Here is a 15,713-nt window from a genome sequence, read left to right as displayed (position 1 = left end):
AAATGTCTCTTACTCCCTTCTGGAGAACCAAGACTGCGGAGTGACACCTGAGGGATGTTAATACAGGTTCTCCTTTTATTGGAACTAGGGTATGTGTATCTGGTCTTCGAACTGGAGAAGTCTGTCCGGGCCTTGCTTCAGGCTTGCTCTCATGACCCACTGAGCCCAGATGGCCTGAGTGAATATTACTTCAAGATGTCCAGCCGAAGGATGCGCTGTAAGGAGGTGTGTTGGCCCGGCGTCCTCTCTGGGTGGGGGTGGCTGGTGCCCAAGGCGGTGGGGCTCCCACAGGCGGTGAGCACTCCGCTGTTCCTGCTGCGGCAGAAAGCCTGCTCCTCCTGTTTTAAAGTAAATACAGCAAAATACTCTGTTATATTAGAAAAACAAACACCTTTGGTCTTTAATGGTGTATGTGTGCTTCTGCCTGTGGTGACCAGACTACATCCCAACCCTTACTCCGGCCAACAGTTCTGTCCCATGCCTGTGGTCTTAGAAATGAAATTGTAAACAGCAGCTTTCTCCACTTGGGTTTAACTGATAATCTACAGCAGCTTCTCCCTAGTCCTGCCCTCAGGCTGTGCCTTGCAACTTCCCGTCTGTGGTGGGTAAATTCCTCTCCAGCCCACACCGTCCGTGGATCACCTCTTCTCTCTCCCATGTGGGGCTTCATCAGCTGTGTGCGTCCCTCCACACACTCGTCTCTCCTTGGGCCTCCCCTGCTCCTGGCCCTGTGTCGGCCTGTGCCCCCAGCCCCACAGGTCCCGGCCGAGTTCCTCTGTCTGAGCCCTCACCGCGTGACCCTAAGCAGGCTCAGACTTACTGAGCCAGTTTGGGACGAGCTTAAGATTCTCCGCTGCTGACCAAGCTCCCCAACTGGTTCTAGCAGATGACCTTTGAAAGCCACTTGTCAAAGGACGTTTTGCGTTGAGGGATCAGTGTTGTTTTTAAACGTGGTTCATCTGAAACTTCCCCCCAAAGTTCGTGGTTTACGTTAGGGTTCATTCAGTCTTGGTGTCTGTTGTACATTCTAGGAGTTTCCACAAATGTGCCATGACATGACTGCACTATTGTAACAGAGTAGTTTCACTACTTGTCTATAAAAGGGGGACTTGAAATGCCTATTTTAATGAAAAGATCAGCTGCCAGGGGTCATGGGGAAGGGAGGAAGGGGTGCACAGGTGGAACACAGGATTTTTAGGGCAGGGACTCTGTCAGCTCAGTTTTGCTGTGAACCCTAAAACTGCACCAGAAAGTAAAATCTTAGGGTAAAGGGTGGGGGGGAACTACTGAGATAGTCACATCAGATTTAAAATAAACAATGCAAGTAACAAAGCTGGCTCTTTGTTTTATCGTTGTTTCCTGGTGTTAGTTCACATTCTTAGTGACAGGGTAAGTTTGTCTTCCTGCTGCACACAGTGACCCGCCACACGCTCCCCTCAGCCTGGCATAGCTGTCTTCACGGTCGTCGGGCCCATGACTGTCTCCTACCTCGTTACATCCCGGGGCCTAGTTAACACGCTTCCTGGTCCCTGTCCCCTGCTTTCACAGTGAGAGGCTGCCATGGTCCTACCACAGACCCCTGAGCCTCCTTAGTGCCCTGCTGACAGCCTCCTTGTCCCCTGTTCTGCCTCATCCCCGTGCAGTGACTCCGTCTTTCTTGGACACGCTGCTGTGGGCTGTCTTGGGTCTCCTTCCTCTCAGACTCTTACTTCCTTGTGTCCCCTCCCTGCCCCCGGTGCAGTCGGCATTGGACTCCTTCCTCTCACTTTTAGACCCAGACTCACATCCTCCAGGGGCCCTGCCTTCCCACGGCGCCTTTCTTGGGGGTGTCCTGTAATCCTTGACTCTTGAGTGTAAGGAAAAGCCTGAAAAGCTTGCTGGCCCTTGGGATGTAGACCAAGACTGTGAGACTTCTCCGTGGGGGTGGAAAAAGCAAAATCGGCTTTTCATCTTCCAGTGACCTGAGCCCCCCAGTCAGCTGCTCATTCAGGTCTTCTAGGCCTGGATCCCATCAGCCCCTGATTCTTCATTTCCCCACCGTGCCCAGGCAGTCTGACTTCTACAGGCTCCTCTGTTGAAGAATCTTCTCGGTCTTGCCTGTTGTGTGCCCAGCACCACCAGCCGCCTCCAGGTCTTAGACTGCCGTCCCAGCTGCTGGTTTCTGCCTCAGGTCTCTTCCTGCTTCGAGACTTGTTGGATCTTTAAAGATCTACTTTCCAAAAACACCACTGGTCTGTCAGCTCCCTTCCTGGTGGAGTGAGTCCTCCACCTGCGACTCCAGAGTTTTTCTAAGCTCAGGGGACTCCGAGGCAGATGACCCAGTCAGCCCCTGCCCTGGTGTGTCGCTGCTCTTTGAGACCGCCGCCCGCACCTCTCCAGTCACTTCGCTGCCCCTGGCTCGCCCACTGATGCACACAGTAGGCCAGCGGCCATCTCACAGTGGTGCCTCAAGCATCTCCACCCTCTGTCCTTCCAGCTTCTGCCCCTCAGTTTCTGAGTCCTTCATGACCTCTGCTCACCGGTGACTGTGGTCCTCTGCTGGAACCACACAGTTGAAGGCTGTGACAGAGCGCTAGGCTCCTGGGTGTGACCGTTGGGTACCGTTGTGCCTGCTCTCCAGGAAGAGTGACTGCTCTTGCATGTGTTGGCCCCATTTTGGACACAAGGACTCAGTAAAGTGCAGCTTTGGTTGGGGCTGGTGAGGCAGCTGCCTGTGTGCCTGGGACTGGGCTCCCCCACTCCCTGGCTGCCCCACCAGGTGGGCCTCAGCAGCCCATTTGAGCGTCTCCTGAGCGTGTGCCTCCTGGTGCGGGAGCCGGTCTGTCTGGCTCCCGGCTGGAGCTGATGTACTTTTGGGTGGTTTCCAGGTGCAGGTGATCCCCTGGGTCTTGGCTGATAGCAACTTTGTCCGGAGCCCATCTCAGAGACTTGACCCCAGCAGGACGGTGTTTGTTGGTGCCCTGCATGGGATGCTCAACGCTGAGGCCCTGGCAGCCATCTTGAATGACCTATTTGGTGGAGTGGTGTATGCTGGGATTGACACAGATAAGCACAAGTATCCCATTGGTAAGTGTCCCACTTCTGTGTGGGAGCTGGGTGGCCCCTGGGGCCGTGCTGGACCGAGATTGCGGTACTTCCCCTGAGAACGGAGAGGAGGCCTGACCCAGGTCTGCAGATCAGCATGGCCAGCAGCATAGCATCTTTTTCTGGATAAGCCACCAGTACCCACCATCTGCACCCACCCCTCCCCACCACTTCCTCCTAAGGGGGAGAAAGTGGTAGGGGACCATAGGAGGTGATAGGAGGGGGAAATGACGTAGGAGCTTTAAGTTGGAAGCTAAACCAGTCTGGGACAGACAACAGGTAAAATTTCATTAAAAGGCCAGGACTTCCCTGAACTTGCCTGTTGTTGTTGTTGTTAAGAGTTCTTGAGGGGCGGCTGGGGGGCTCAGTCAGTTAAGCGGCCAACTTCAGCTCAGGTCATGACCTCACGGTTCATGGGTTCGAGCCCCGTGTTGGGCTCTGTGCTGACAGCTCAGAGCCTGGAGCCTGCTTCGGATTCTGTGTCTCCCCCTCTCTCTGACCCTCCTCCTCCCTCTCTGCCCCTCCCCTGCTCATTCATTCTTTCTCTCTCTGTCTGTCTCGCAAAAATAAATAAAATGTTAAAAAAAAAAAAAAAGTTCTTGAAAAGTGGCCCTGTCTCTAGGGTCACAGACCAGAGTCAGGTTGAGGGAGGACACTGGGTGAACCGAGCAACAGCGTGTAGTCCTGGCCTGTGGCGTCCTAGCTTAGGGGAGTCTGTGGGCCTGACTGCTGGGGTTTGGGTCAGTCCCCCGGGGAAGGAGATTTATTCCCCCGTCATAGAGTGATCTTGGTGGTGGGTTTGGAAGGGGAATGGAGCCTGAACTTCGTGATCAAGACCCGGCTGACCCACCTCCCCAGATGATTCGTGTGCCTGCCCGCACTGCGTCTGACCGGGAAGGGGCACCGTGTGCTCCTCGGGGCCGTGCCACAGACCGGGGCCAGCGGGGCAGAGGCCGCGTTTGGCAGGAGACGCTTCCTCCGGCCCCCCTGCCTCCAGGCCGGGCGGGGGCCCGCTGCCTCGGCTTCACACGGGCGCTCCAGGGGAGTCTCTTTCCTCCCACACTTCTTGTGAGCTTCATTCTTTCTGTTGTGTTTTTGAAGGAGAAAGATGTATCAGCTGGGAGGGGCAGACAGGGGGAGCGGGAGCGAGGGTCTGAAGCGGGTCCCACGCACGGCGAGGGCCTGGGTGTAGGGCTCCTCCGCAACCCTGGGGTCATGACAGGAGACAGAATCAAGAGTCAGGTGTTCAGCCTGCTGAGTCCCTGAGGTGCCCTCTTTCCTCCCCAGTCCAGTCAGTGACCCCTTCCCCACTCCCGAGTGGGTTTGCGCCACCGTGGTCTGTAACTACGCTGTCTGATAAATGTGGTTGCTGTGTGCTTAAAATAGGGCTAGTGCCACCTGTTGAGATGAAGTATTTTGGATATATTGGGTTAAATAAATTATAAAAATTAATTCCATCTTTTCACTTAAATGTGGCTTTTGAGACTTAAAATTATGTTAAGTATCTCCCATTCCATTTCTGTCTCACAGCCCTGGTCTAGAAACAGGGTATCCCGAGTGTTGACAAGTAGCATTTGGGTGAATTTGGCTAGAAGGTTCTCTTGTTCTAGGATCTGGTCGTGTGACTTTCAATAACCAACGCAGTTATCTGAAAGCAGTCAGTGCTGCTTTTGTGGAGATCAAAACCACCAAGTTCACCAAGAAGGTGAGTGCACCGGTCTGGACCTTCACTACTCTGGGCAGGCCTGAGACCAGGGGTGTTTGTGCGCTGGGGGTGTGCAGGCAGTGGGTCAGGCTCCTGGGCACTCACCTGAAGGTTGGGGTGGAGAATGGCCTGGCCACGGGAGGCTCAGGAGGGAGGGAAGCCGGGACTGTTGAGCCTGTTCAGTGTGCGAGCTGTCTGCCCTCACTGGGGATTTGACTGGCATCGCTGGGCAGCTGGCTTCCCGTTCTCCAGCCTGACCCGCGTTCTCTGAGTGCTGACCTGGTGCTGGGTGACTGAATGCTGCTGTGTGGTTCACTGAGAACCCCACCTTGTGGCGCCTGCCAGCCAGCTCTGGGGGCTGTTGGTGCGCTCTCCCCGCAGTGCTCGCCTGAAGACAGTGAACGTCCTACACTCCTGGAACAACCCCGTAATGTCCCCTCTCTTCTGGCCTGTTCGGCCTCCTACCAAGAAGAGCCACCTCATTCTCCTCTTTTGCTTTGTGCAGGTTCAGATTGACCCCTACCTAGAAGACTCTCTGTGTCATATCTGCAGTTCTCAGCCTGGTCCTTTCTTCTGTCGAGATCAGGTGAGTCCCCTAGGTACTCCAGATGTCTAGGAAGTCCTTGCCCTCAATTAAAAACTGTCCTGTCACATTTGTCACTAGAATGTTGGTGCTCTCAGTTACCTTGTGGCTGTCTAAGAGCACAGAGGAGACAGCAGTAACATGCTCTGATGGTCAGAGCAGGGACCTGCTTGGATAGCTGAATGAAAAATTCTTGGGAAAATCTTTGAGTCCAGTCTTGATACGCTGGCCTCCCCGGTGCCTGGGGTGTTGTGTGCAGTGTGGCCCCGAGGCTGGCCGGGGGAGGCGGGGTTGTGTTTGTGAATGAGAGGCAGCTGGGTGGGTAGGTCAGCAGTCCCTGTGACCAGGCACCATAGTTCTTTTATTACTTTTTTAATTAAAAATTTGTTTTTAATGTTTTATTATTTTTGAGAGAGAGGCATCGTGAGCAGGGGAGGGTCAGAGAGAGAGGGAGACACAGACTCTGGGCGAGAGGCTCTGAGCTGTCAGCGCGGCACGGAGCCTGACGTGGGGCTCGAACCCACAAACCGTGAGATCAGTGACCTGAGCCAAAGCTGGACACTCGACCAACTGAGTTGAGCACCAGAGTTCTGACTCAGGCCTTCTCGGCTGATTTTCCCAACTCAGGGACCCCTTCTCTACCTATGAACTGCTGCACGTGTATTTGTACCTGGTTTGTATTCACAGTTGTCAGACACGGGCAGCTTTCCGGTGCATGTTCCTGGCCAGGAACAGGAGTGCGTGGGTGTTGGGGCAGCCTTTCTCAGGTGTTCATGAATACTCATCACTTGAGGATCTGGTTTATTTAATTTTTTTTTTTTTTGAGAGAGAGGGAGTGCAAGAGGGAGGGGCAGTGGGGGAGAGAGAAAGTGCGAGTGAGCAGGGGAGAGGGAGAGAGAATCCCAAGCAGGCTCCTCCCTGTCAGCACAGAGCCCATTGCGGAGTTCATTTTCATGACTGTGAGATCATGACCTAAGCCGAAATTAAGAGTTGGGGGCTTAGCTGACTGAGCCACTCAGGTGCCTGAGAGAGAGGGAATCCTAAGCAGGCTCCACACTCAGCACGGAGCCCGATGTGGGGGGTGTGATCCCAGACCCTGGGATTATGACCTGAGCTGAAACCAAGAGTCAGATGCTCAACTGACTGAACCCCCCAGGTGCCCCCAGGATCTTGTTTCCGTGCAGATTCTGATGCAGTGGGCTTGGAGTGCTACCTGAAAGTCCCCATTCCTGATGGGTTTCCACGTGGCCAGTGTTGCTGGCTGGTCCCATGATTTGACAAGAGTTAGGGGAAGTCATGCCTGTTGAGACACCCACTGCTAGTCATGCTTGGTTTGGGTTTTTTTGGTTGGTTTTTTATTTGCAGTGGTGCTTATTGCTCAGGCTTGGAGGTTCCAGGGGATAAGAGTTAAATTGGAGGCTCCAAAGTGAGGGTGTGAGGCAAACTCGGGTTCTCGGGTAAAGCCCAGAGCAAGGGAGCAAGAATCTCTGTGGCCAGCCCCTCCTAGCAGACTCAGGAGTGTCAGTACCAGTAACAGATGATCCCCACTTTCAGGTAATCATTGAAAGGTCAGTGGGTGGGCTGAGGTGTCCCAGCCAGCAAGAGGGGGACCGAGACCGAGGTGCATACCAAGGTTGCCTAGCATGTTGGGACACGGAGCCATGAGGGCTACAGCTGCTCTGTAGGAGGTGGAGGGGCAGAGGCCTGGCGAGCAGCCCTGGCGGTGGGAGGGGTGAGCAGAGCCCGCTTGGTCTCTGTGCAAAGTAGGAGTCAGCGTGTCTGATCTAGTCGCTCAGTGGGTTTGCCACGGTTGGTCTGGCCTCTTGTGTTTGGGGTGAAAAGGTTCCCCAAGACCGTGTCTTCTAACTCCATGGAGACCGCCAGGAATCCCCTCCTCTGTCTCCAGAGCGGGCAGGCAGCGTGGGCAGCAGCCCGTGCTGGTGCCAACATGGCTGTGGCGTCTCTCCCTCTTCCCCACCAGGTGTGCTTCAAGTACTTCTGCCGGAGCTGCTGGCACTGGCGGCACAGCATGGAGGGCCTCCGCCACCACAGCCCCCTGATGCGGAACCAGAAGAACCGAGATGCCAGCTAGAGGGGCTGGCCGTGCCCACGGCCGGCGGTCAGGCCGAAGCCTGCACCGTCCTGCCCCTGGTGACCAGGGAGAGCTGGCTTCCCAAGGACAAGGGAAAATCTGTAGTCACCTTTGCACTTGCTGAATCTGTCTTTGTTTCTGCACTAATTACTGCACAATGAGTTTTGTCGGGTTTTGTTTTCAGGGGGTGTGCTAGGGCAAGGACCCTCTGGCTCACCCTCCAGGCGACTCTGTAGTTTTCCCAGATTTTAGTTCCTCATTTTGCCGATGAAAAGCAAAAAAAAAAGAAAAAAACAACAAAAAAAGAACGACGTGTCCGGGAGGTATTGACACGACGCCTACATCTAGGTTTATTTATTAAAAGCGCTTTTTTACATTCCTTGCAATACTGATGGTGATGGTGTGAGGTCTCGTTGGGTCTGTTCCTGCAGTTGCCATACAGTGCCTTTCCATTTATTTAACCCCCACCTGAACGGCATAAACTGAGTGTTCAGCTGGTGTTTTTTACTGTAAACAACAAGGAGACTTTGCTCTTCATTTAAACCAAAATCATATTTCATATTTTACGCTCGAGGGTTTTTACCGGTTCCTTTTTACACTCCTTAAAACAGTTTTTAAGTCGTTTGGAACAAGAGATTTTTTTTTTTTTCTTTCCTGGCAGCTTTTAACATGATAGCAAATCTGTGTCTGGGGGACTGCTGGTCACTGTTTCTCACAGTTGCAAATCGAGGCATTTGCAACAAGAATAAAAAAAAATTCGTTTTGGATTTGAAACTGGACCGGATAAATGGTATTTGAGTGGCTGCTGTATATAGTTTTAAATGGTTTATCGCACCTTCTTAAGTTGCACTTACGTGGGGGGGGAGGGTTGATAGAAGTTTTTAATCACAAAGTCACAGGACTTTTTTCTTTTGTAACTGAGCTAAAAAAAAAAAAAAAGGGCTGCTTTTTGGTGGGGGCAGGTGAAGGCTCGCAGGAGCCCTTTCTCTCAGAGGGGGCAAGTACCCTTTCCTTATTTCTTTCAGTTGAGAAACGTATGAAGGAACAGTTGCAGTCACTGAAATGCTACTGGATTTGAAAACTTGACTTTTTCTTTCTTCTTTTTTAAAAAAAAAAAGAAAACACCTACTCGCCCCTCTCTGGGAAGCTGTGTGCCAAAGAACCAGTGTCCCACCCCTCCCTCCTGCTGAGCTGCCGTCCATTGTTGCATATCCCAGCTGCTCTGTGGGCTTTGTGAAGCTGTGTGTGGAGTCTCTACCTCATTGTAGTGTATGCAGGCAAGCCTGCGCCCTCCTACAGACTGTGGAGTAAGCTGTGGTGTAGTTTTTTTGGCACATAATAAACACGTTGCAGCAGAGTTCTGGTTCTGTCTCTGTCTGAGGTGTGGGAGCAGTGGGGCTGTGGGGCCAGAGGCCTGGAGGGTAAAAATTCGTGCTTCCTTGGGTTTTCTGTGACGGGGTTCCAGCCCGGCTTGATGGCGGGGATGTGTGGGAGACCTGCCCCTGTGCATACTCCTTGGCCATCTTATGGTCAAGTGCGCCTTGGCGATGCCTCTCGGGCGGGCGGATAGCTTTAGTCCGAGCATAAAAAGCCCTCCCACACAGGCTTCGTGGAGCCCCTCTTCTCAGAGCCTCGGACCCAGCTTGGAGAAGCCGGAGGCACAGCTCAGGCCGCCTGTAAGCTCCAGGCTGGATTCTTCTTGGGGGGCCTCCCACCCTCTTGGGCTCATCCGTGCTGACCCGGCCCCTTTCTGAGCCAGAGAAACTTATTTTTTGCTCTTTCAGAGCCCTGTTACTCTGGACTCTATCACAGGCTCCCAGGATTTGTGAGAGGGTCTGCTGATGGTTCTTCCAGGTAGGCTGTGCCGGGCCCTGCTGCCGGACCGAGGCTTTGGAAGAGAACCTGGCACACTGAAGCACCCCTGCTGCGAGATGTGCGAGCCTTCACTGTTGGAGGGGGAGCTGGGAGTCCTTGGGCCGAGAGCGAGAGGCCTGGCTGGCAGCAGCCTGGCTTGAAGTTTGCTGGTGCTGGTAAAGCTCCTGCGATTCCCTCAGGGGCCATGACACACCCTCCCTTTTGGGGTCCTCTTCTCCTATTCCACATGGCATAGAGGCATCTCTTCTCCCCTCTGTTCCCCTCATCATTCAGGATAAGAAACCTGTCACTTGCGGGGAGAGGGCTTCCGTCCTATACAGCCGCCTGTTCCCAAAGTATGGTCTGGCCAAGGTGACCAGGTAGGGTCCAGCCCAGGGCCTCTTACCTCATGCCACCTGGCCAGCTCAGCCTTTTCTTAGGTCAGGTGGCCTGGGACTGGCTGCAGAGTTGGGCGAGCAGAGCCGGAGGAGGGGGCAGGGAATGCCAGGGGAAGTCTGCTCTGGCGGCTTCAGAAGGGCCTGGTTCCGGGATGGGTGTGGCGGGAACAGCCTGAAGACAGAGGTGGTTGGAGGAGGTGCCTCGGGGGCTGGGAGCACCTTGGGTGGACTGGGCCCTCGGCCTGCATGTTTGAGCTTTAGAGGAGCTGGGAATTAGCTAAGCAAAATGGCCCTGACTGTCGCTGCTTAGGAAATAAGACAAGTCACCATGACAAGTGCTAAGAAATCTTACAGCAGATTTAAGAGGCTGCTGATGCTAAAGTTGGAGGGAAAGCTCCTGATAATGTGACACGAGCAGAGACTGGGAAGAAATGAGCTCAGCCTCTCCTAGGCACACCCCCGACCCCCAAGCTAGACCCGCAGGTCTCCATGACCCAGGGACGTTGAGGGTCCAGGGAGGGGAGGGGCACCATCCCTGCTTACCTTTACACACTCCCGAATCGCGGTCCCCAGGACGCTAAAGCCTCCCTCCGTCTCGCCCACGCGTGCAGAAGACACGCACCCCTTCTGGTCTAGGGCACGCAAAGCGATCTAGTCCTAGAACGAGGAGCAGAAGCAGCCGGCCCAGGACATCCCGGGGCGCGGCGAGACGGGGAGCGGAAGCCTGGTCCGCAGGGGGCGGAGAAGACGGGTCGCGTGCACTTCCGCCCCGCCCCGCCAGGAGTCGCTGTGGAGTTCCCGGCTGGGCTCTGCGCGTCCCAGGTTAAGCGGAAGCGCCTTTCTGGCCCGCTCTTTATAGGCCTCTCTTTTGCTTCCTGTTTCCTCTTTTACTATACCCGCCAACATGGTAGGTATCTTAACCCGAGGCCCCGTCCCCGTCAATCGTCCTCCATCCGCCGCTTTCCGCGGCCCCCAGCCTTCGAGGCTGGGCGCCAGGCCCCGCCAGGTCCTAGCCTCCGCGGCCCCCTGGCCTCCGCGCTGAGCTCCTCGCTCCAGCGCTGCCCGGCCGGCCCTCCTCTCCCTTGGGGCTCATCCCCAGCCCGCGATCCTGCTCCCGTCGGACGGGGACGCCGCACTCTTCCTCGGAGGGCTGCCGCGGCTCGCGAGTGACCCCGTGTTATCCAACCCGCAGGGCCGCGTCCGCACCAAGACCGTGAAGAAGGCGGCCCGGGTCATCATTGAGAAGTACTACACGCGCCTGGGCAACGACTTCCACACCAACAAGCGCGTGTGCGAGGAGATCGCCATTATTCCCAGCAAGAAGCTCCGTAACAAGATCGCAGGGTGAGCTGACGAGTCTGGCGGAGGGTGGGGAGGCGCGGCGCGGCGTCCGCCAAGCTCCGACTCGGGAGCTGGCCGGCGGCCCTGCTGCTGGTGTCGGGACGAGACGCGGCGGGTTCTCTTGCGGGCCTGCCCTCTCGGACGGGGCTGTCCTGGTGACACGCCGCGGCAGGGACGTCGGAAGGAACAAGGGAGGCGGGGGACGGCCGAGAAAGCTGGAGGTGGAGGATTGGGTGGCTCGCAAAGAACGCGAGCAGAGTGCGCGCAGGCGGCGGAGCTGGGCGCGCGCGCGCGCTCCCGGGCTGGTGAGTCCCGCCCCCTTTTCCCGGCCGAGCGGGGGCGGGGGCCGGCGGGGGCCGGGGCGCTGACTGGCACGTGCCCTTTGCAGCTATGTCACGCATCTGATGAAGCGGATTCAGAGAGGCCCGGTGAGAGGCATCTCCATCAAGCTTCAGGAGGAGGAGAGAGAAAGGAGGGATAATTACGTACCCGAGGTAAACTTCCGGGGTCCTTCTCTGGGCCTCTGGCGCAGCCTGCGAGAGAAGCAGGTGCCTAGTTTCCCGAGGGACCTCCGCCGAGACTCCGGAGGTCTTCTGTCCGTCTAACCCCTGAGCCAGCTCTAGGTGCCCGTAACCCACGTGCCCGTGCCATAGCCTCTTCTGCCCTGTCTGGTCCGTTTGGGTCCGTTCTGGCTTCTCATGTGAGAGCCCTTCGTGGTGTGTGTTGGAGGATTGCCCTTTTGGTTTGATTATTTGCCTTCGCATAGGGTTCCCGAGGTGTGAGCCTAGTGTTGACGTTTACTGAAAACTGGTTGGATGTTCATGAGGGTAAACAAAGGTGAAACCAGGAGAACTGACCCTCGTTAAGCAGACTGCTCACCTTGCCACAGCATGCCCTCCCCTCCATTTAAGAACCACGGTGAGGGGCGCCCAGGTGGCTCAGTCGGTGAAGCTTCGGGCTCTGTGCTGACAGCAGCTCAGAGCCTGGGGCCTTTCTTCGGATTCCTGTCTCCGTCTCTCTGATCCTCCCCTGCTCGTGCTGTCTCTGTCTCTCAAAAATAAGTAAACATTTTAAAAAATCTTTTAATAAAAAAAAGAATCCTGGTGAAAAGGTGGGGATAGCTAGACAGGACTCACTGGTTGATATTTGGGACCTGTCTTCCTTCTAGGTCTCAGCCCTGGATCAGGAGATCATTGAAGTAGATCCTGACACTAAGGAAATGTTGAAACTCTTGGTAAGTGTTCACTGAATTCCTAAGACTTCCTAAGGATTTCAAGAACCATCAGTAGGGGCGCCTGGGTGGCTCAGTCGGTTAAGCATCCAGCTTTCGCTCGGGTCATGATCTCACGGTTCGTGGGTTCGAGCCCCACATCAGGCTCTGTGCTGACAGCTAGCTCAGAGCCTGGAGCCTGCTTCGGATTCTGTGTCTCCCTCTCTCTGACCCTCCCCTGCTCGTGCTGTCTCTCTCTCTGTCTCTCAAAAATAAAAAACATTAAAAAGAAAAAAGAACCATCAGTAGCTTTCTATTGGCCCTGATGATACTAGCCACCAGGCATTCTTATCATCTTTTAGACCTTACTTTCTTCCGTCCTCAGCAGGCCCCAAGAGAGGCATCCTGTTGTTTGCGTTTCCTAGTTGAGGAAGGGGCAGTTTGAATGCTGGTAGGCGGCAGGGTTGGGAAATCCATCTACACTTGGACCACCAGACACACTGCCTCCAAGATGGGGTTCAAGCTTGCGCTGCACGGAAGACCGTTCCCAAAGCCATTGGCCATTCTGGCGTGACTTCCGGCCCCTCCTCTCTTTCCTTGTCGTCTTGCCTTAACCTTTGCTCCTTGGTTCCAGCTCCGGTTGTCTTTTCGTATTTCATGCCTTCCCTCGGGGGTGTCACTCCTTCTGTGTCCGTAAGCTGGCCACTCACGTGGCCGGCGGTCTCTGCGCACGGTTCTGGCAGTTCAGTTGGCTTTATGTGGCTTCTCCTAGTGTTCTCCACAGTTCGGTTAAGGTAACCTGGGCTTCGAAGGCCCAGTCCACAGTGGTTTAAAGCAACTCCTTTTTTTTTTTTTTTTTTTTTTTTTTTTTTTATGATCATGAAATGTTTAAGACCTTCAGAAAGGTAGGGAGCAGAATGAACTCTGTACCCACCACCCAGTTTCAGAAAAACATTACGAGCATAGCTGAAAGTCCAGAAATAATCACTATCCTGAATGCAACCTTTCAGTTGCTTTAGAGTTGGGTTTTGAGGATGAACTGGGATGTGACGTTCCCAGTGTGCAGCAGGCTCCTGACAACTGTTTGAACTGGTGACGCTTCCTGGGTGTGGTCTAGAGCAGTGATCCTCAAAGGAAAAGATGACCCTCCGGACATTTGGCAACGTTCCAGCCACGGGGGTATGAGCGGACTTGAGTGGGTAGAGGCCGGGGATGCTGCTAAAACTCCTACAGTGTGCGGGACAGCACAGTGCCATCTGGCTGTTGGAGCACATTCCTTCAGATCTCAGCTAGACCCCTTGTGACTTTGGCTCTGGGGCAGGGAGAAGGCCCCTGTTGGGTCCCTGGCCCCAAGCCGGTGGGAGCCGATGGGCACGGCCTGGCGGCGGTGCTGGGACTTTTACCACAGATCTCAGCGGGCCAGCCACACTGAACCCATGTTGTTGGTTTTTTTTTCCCAGGACTTCGGCAGTCTGTCCAACCTGCAGGTCACTCAGCCCACTGTTGGGATGAATTTCAAAACACCACGTGGAGCCGTCTGAATCTGCTGTGCTGTAATGTCTTCAATAAACCTCGGACAATAACCTTGCCTGTGTCCTCTGTGGGTTCTGTGCCAGTAGCACTAAGGGCAGGAGTTCTTTCTCGAGGGAGAAATCCTGAAGAGCACTGTGCAGCGGGAGCCCCTGTAAGTCGCCTCTGGGTGGTGCCCACACGGCCAGTGGAGCGCCGAGCCACCCTGCCTGGTCCTGGCAGGCCCTGGGCATTAACCTTGGCTTCATGCAGAAGTCAGGAGATCCTTGCCCCTGACCCCGCCTGCCCTGGATGTTTGATGCTTGGCCTCTTGGGCACACACAGTCTAGGCCAGTGAACCTTGAAAGGGTGACACTCCTCAGGTGTTTGAAGGTTGGGCTTTGTGGGTGGGGTCTGCCCAGAACCTGGGACATAGGACGTTCAGGTGGGAGTGAAGGTGGAGGGGGTGCATCTGTTTAAAGGGAGGCAGAGCCGCTAGTGTGCCCCAGGTGGGTAGCTCTGAGCTCCTGGTCAGAGGGGGCGGGAGCAGCACTGCTGGGCTGGTGCCTGCGGGGGGGGGGGGGGGGGGGGGGGGGGGGGGGGGGGGGGGGGGGGGGGGGGGGGGGGGGGGGGGGGGGGGGGGGGGGGGGGGGGGAAGGAGCCCTGCAGTGGGTGATCACACGTTTGCCCGCTTTTTGTGTCCAGGGCACCCTGGGCCTGTGTGTCCAGGTCCCTGCAAGGAGGTGGCGGGCACCGGCCCGTGGCCAGCACATAGCTCCAGCAAGCATTGTCAACACGGGTCACGGTTTTGATGCGATTTGCCTTGCGGAACCTTTGCAAAAGTGGCACAGGAATTTCAGCTCCCAGACGCACCAGTTCATTTTGTCCCTTTGTACGCGTGTGTACACGATAAAGCTAGAAGCGCGCCCTTTTGCCCCAAATAGTCCAGCGTCTACTTTCTAGGAACAAGGACACTCACGTAACCACAGTACGGTGTGCAAAACCGGGAAGGTCCGCATGGGTACACGCCTGAATCCACAGTCCGTCATCAATTTTTGCCAATTTCCTGGTCATGTCTCCTATAGTTCGTTCTTTGCCCTGTTCCAGGTCCATCCGGGAATCCCTGCGTCTAGGGTGCGTGTCCCTCGAGCCTCCTTTCTGTGTCTTTCATGACTGGCATTTCTGAGTAAAAGTAATTGACTTTGTAGAATGTCCTTGAGTTTGGGTGGTTTGGTGTTTCCTCATAACTCGATTTAATCTACGCTTTTCTGTAGGAATGCCACAGACCTGATCCTGGGTGCTTGGCGCTTCATTGCAGGAGGCAGGATCTCCTCACATCTGGGGTGACGTTTACAACGAGCACTTAGGTTAAGGTGCACCTGTCATTTCTCCATCGTGAAGTTGTCTTTTCCCCTTTGTAATTGGCAAACGCGGGGAGGAGGTCAGGGATATTGTAATTCCACAAGGAAGCTCGCTCTCAATTCACAACAAACTTGTTCCCGTTTTCTGTGTGGGGTCGGGCGTCCCCAGCAAATACTCTGCCTTCTAAATATCACCGCGCTCCAAGCCGCCTCCCGCACCCGCCCCTTCGGTGTTTGGTCTGGCGTGGGGAAAGGGCTGGGCGCTCTGCATGGGGGACCCAGAGGACCAATAAAAGGTGAAGCCGGCAGCCAGGCAGTTCGCCGTGACCTCTGCTGCTTCCCCCCGCCCCGGGAGACAGCGTCCTTGCTCCTTCCCGTTGCCTGCGGCCCCTGCGGCCCCTGCGGCCCGGAGCCTCGAGCAGCGAGGGTGCAGGCCTCCGGCTGGGAGCGCACGGCTCGCAGAAGCTGCTGGATGCTCCTGCCGAGCCCACGAGCTCCTCCGGGCCAGACCGGGCTCAGCCGCACCGGCGGCGGCGCCTCGCAGCAGCAGGTGGCTCGGCCCCGCCCCCGGGGCTG

General features: G+C 55.6%; 2 protein-coding genes and 1 long non-coding RNA gene across 8 annotated transcripts in view; 2 read left to right on the top strand and 1 right to left on the bottom strand.

Annotated features, from left to right (window-relative positions):
* Positions 1–8,821, top strand: part of CPEB1 (cytoplasmic polyadenylation element binding protein 1) — a 91,382-nt gene extending 82,561 nt beyond the window's left edge. For all 5 annotated transcript variants that reach the window (XM_029950740.1, XM_029950739.1, XM_029950737.1 and 2 more), the window contains 5 exons: positions 89–225; positions 2,868–3,066; positions 4,695–4,789; positions 5,295–5,375; positions 7,354–8,821. In XM_029950740.1, coding sequence (XP_029806600.1) covers positions 89–225; positions 2,868–3,066; positions 4,695–4,789; positions 5,295–5,375; positions 7,354–7,464 — 623 coding nt within the window. In that variant the 3' untranslated portion in view covers positions 7,465–8,821. The remainder of the gene's footprint in view (positions 1–88; positions 226–2,867; positions 3,067–4,694; positions 4,790–5,294; positions 5,376–7,353) is intronic.
* On the bottom strand, positions 53–10,914 carry LOC115301051. 2 transcript variants are annotated; one of them, XR_003912954.1, is made up of 3 exons: positions 10,260–10,914; positions 9,725–9,888; positions 53–338 (listed from the first exon to the last, which is right to left on the bottom strand). It is a non-coding gene; the product is annotated as an uncharacterized LOC115301051 (long non-coding RNA). The 2 variants fall into 2 exon arrangements; XR_003912953.1 differs by lacking the exon at positions 9,725–9,888.
* Positions 10,517–13,854, top strand: RPS17 (ribosomal protein S17). The gene is made up of 5 exons (XM_029950741.1): positions 10,517–10,623; positions 10,909–11,060; positions 11,446–11,551; positions 12,226–12,291; positions 13,728–13,854. The coding sequence occupies exons 1-5, from the start codon at positions 10,621–10,623 to the stop codon at positions 13,806–13,808; spliced, it is 408 nt and encodes a 135-aa protein (XP_029806601.1). The 5' UTR covers positions 10,517–10,620; the 3' UTR covers positions 13,809–13,854.
* The last annotated feature ends 1,859 nt before the right edge of the window (positions 13,855–15,713 follow it).

This window comes from Suricata suricatta, chromosome 9 (assembly GCF_006229205.1).
Source record: "Suricata suricatta isolate VVHF042 chromosome 9, meerkat_22Aug2017_6uvM2_HiC, whole genome shotgun sequence".
Classification (NCBI taxonomy): domain Eukaryota; kingdom Metazoa; phylum Chordata; class Mammalia; order Carnivora; family Herpestidae; genus Suricata; species Suricata suricatta.
Note: the sequence above shows the minus strand (reverse complement) of the source record. Positions and strands in the feature narration are given on the sequence as shown.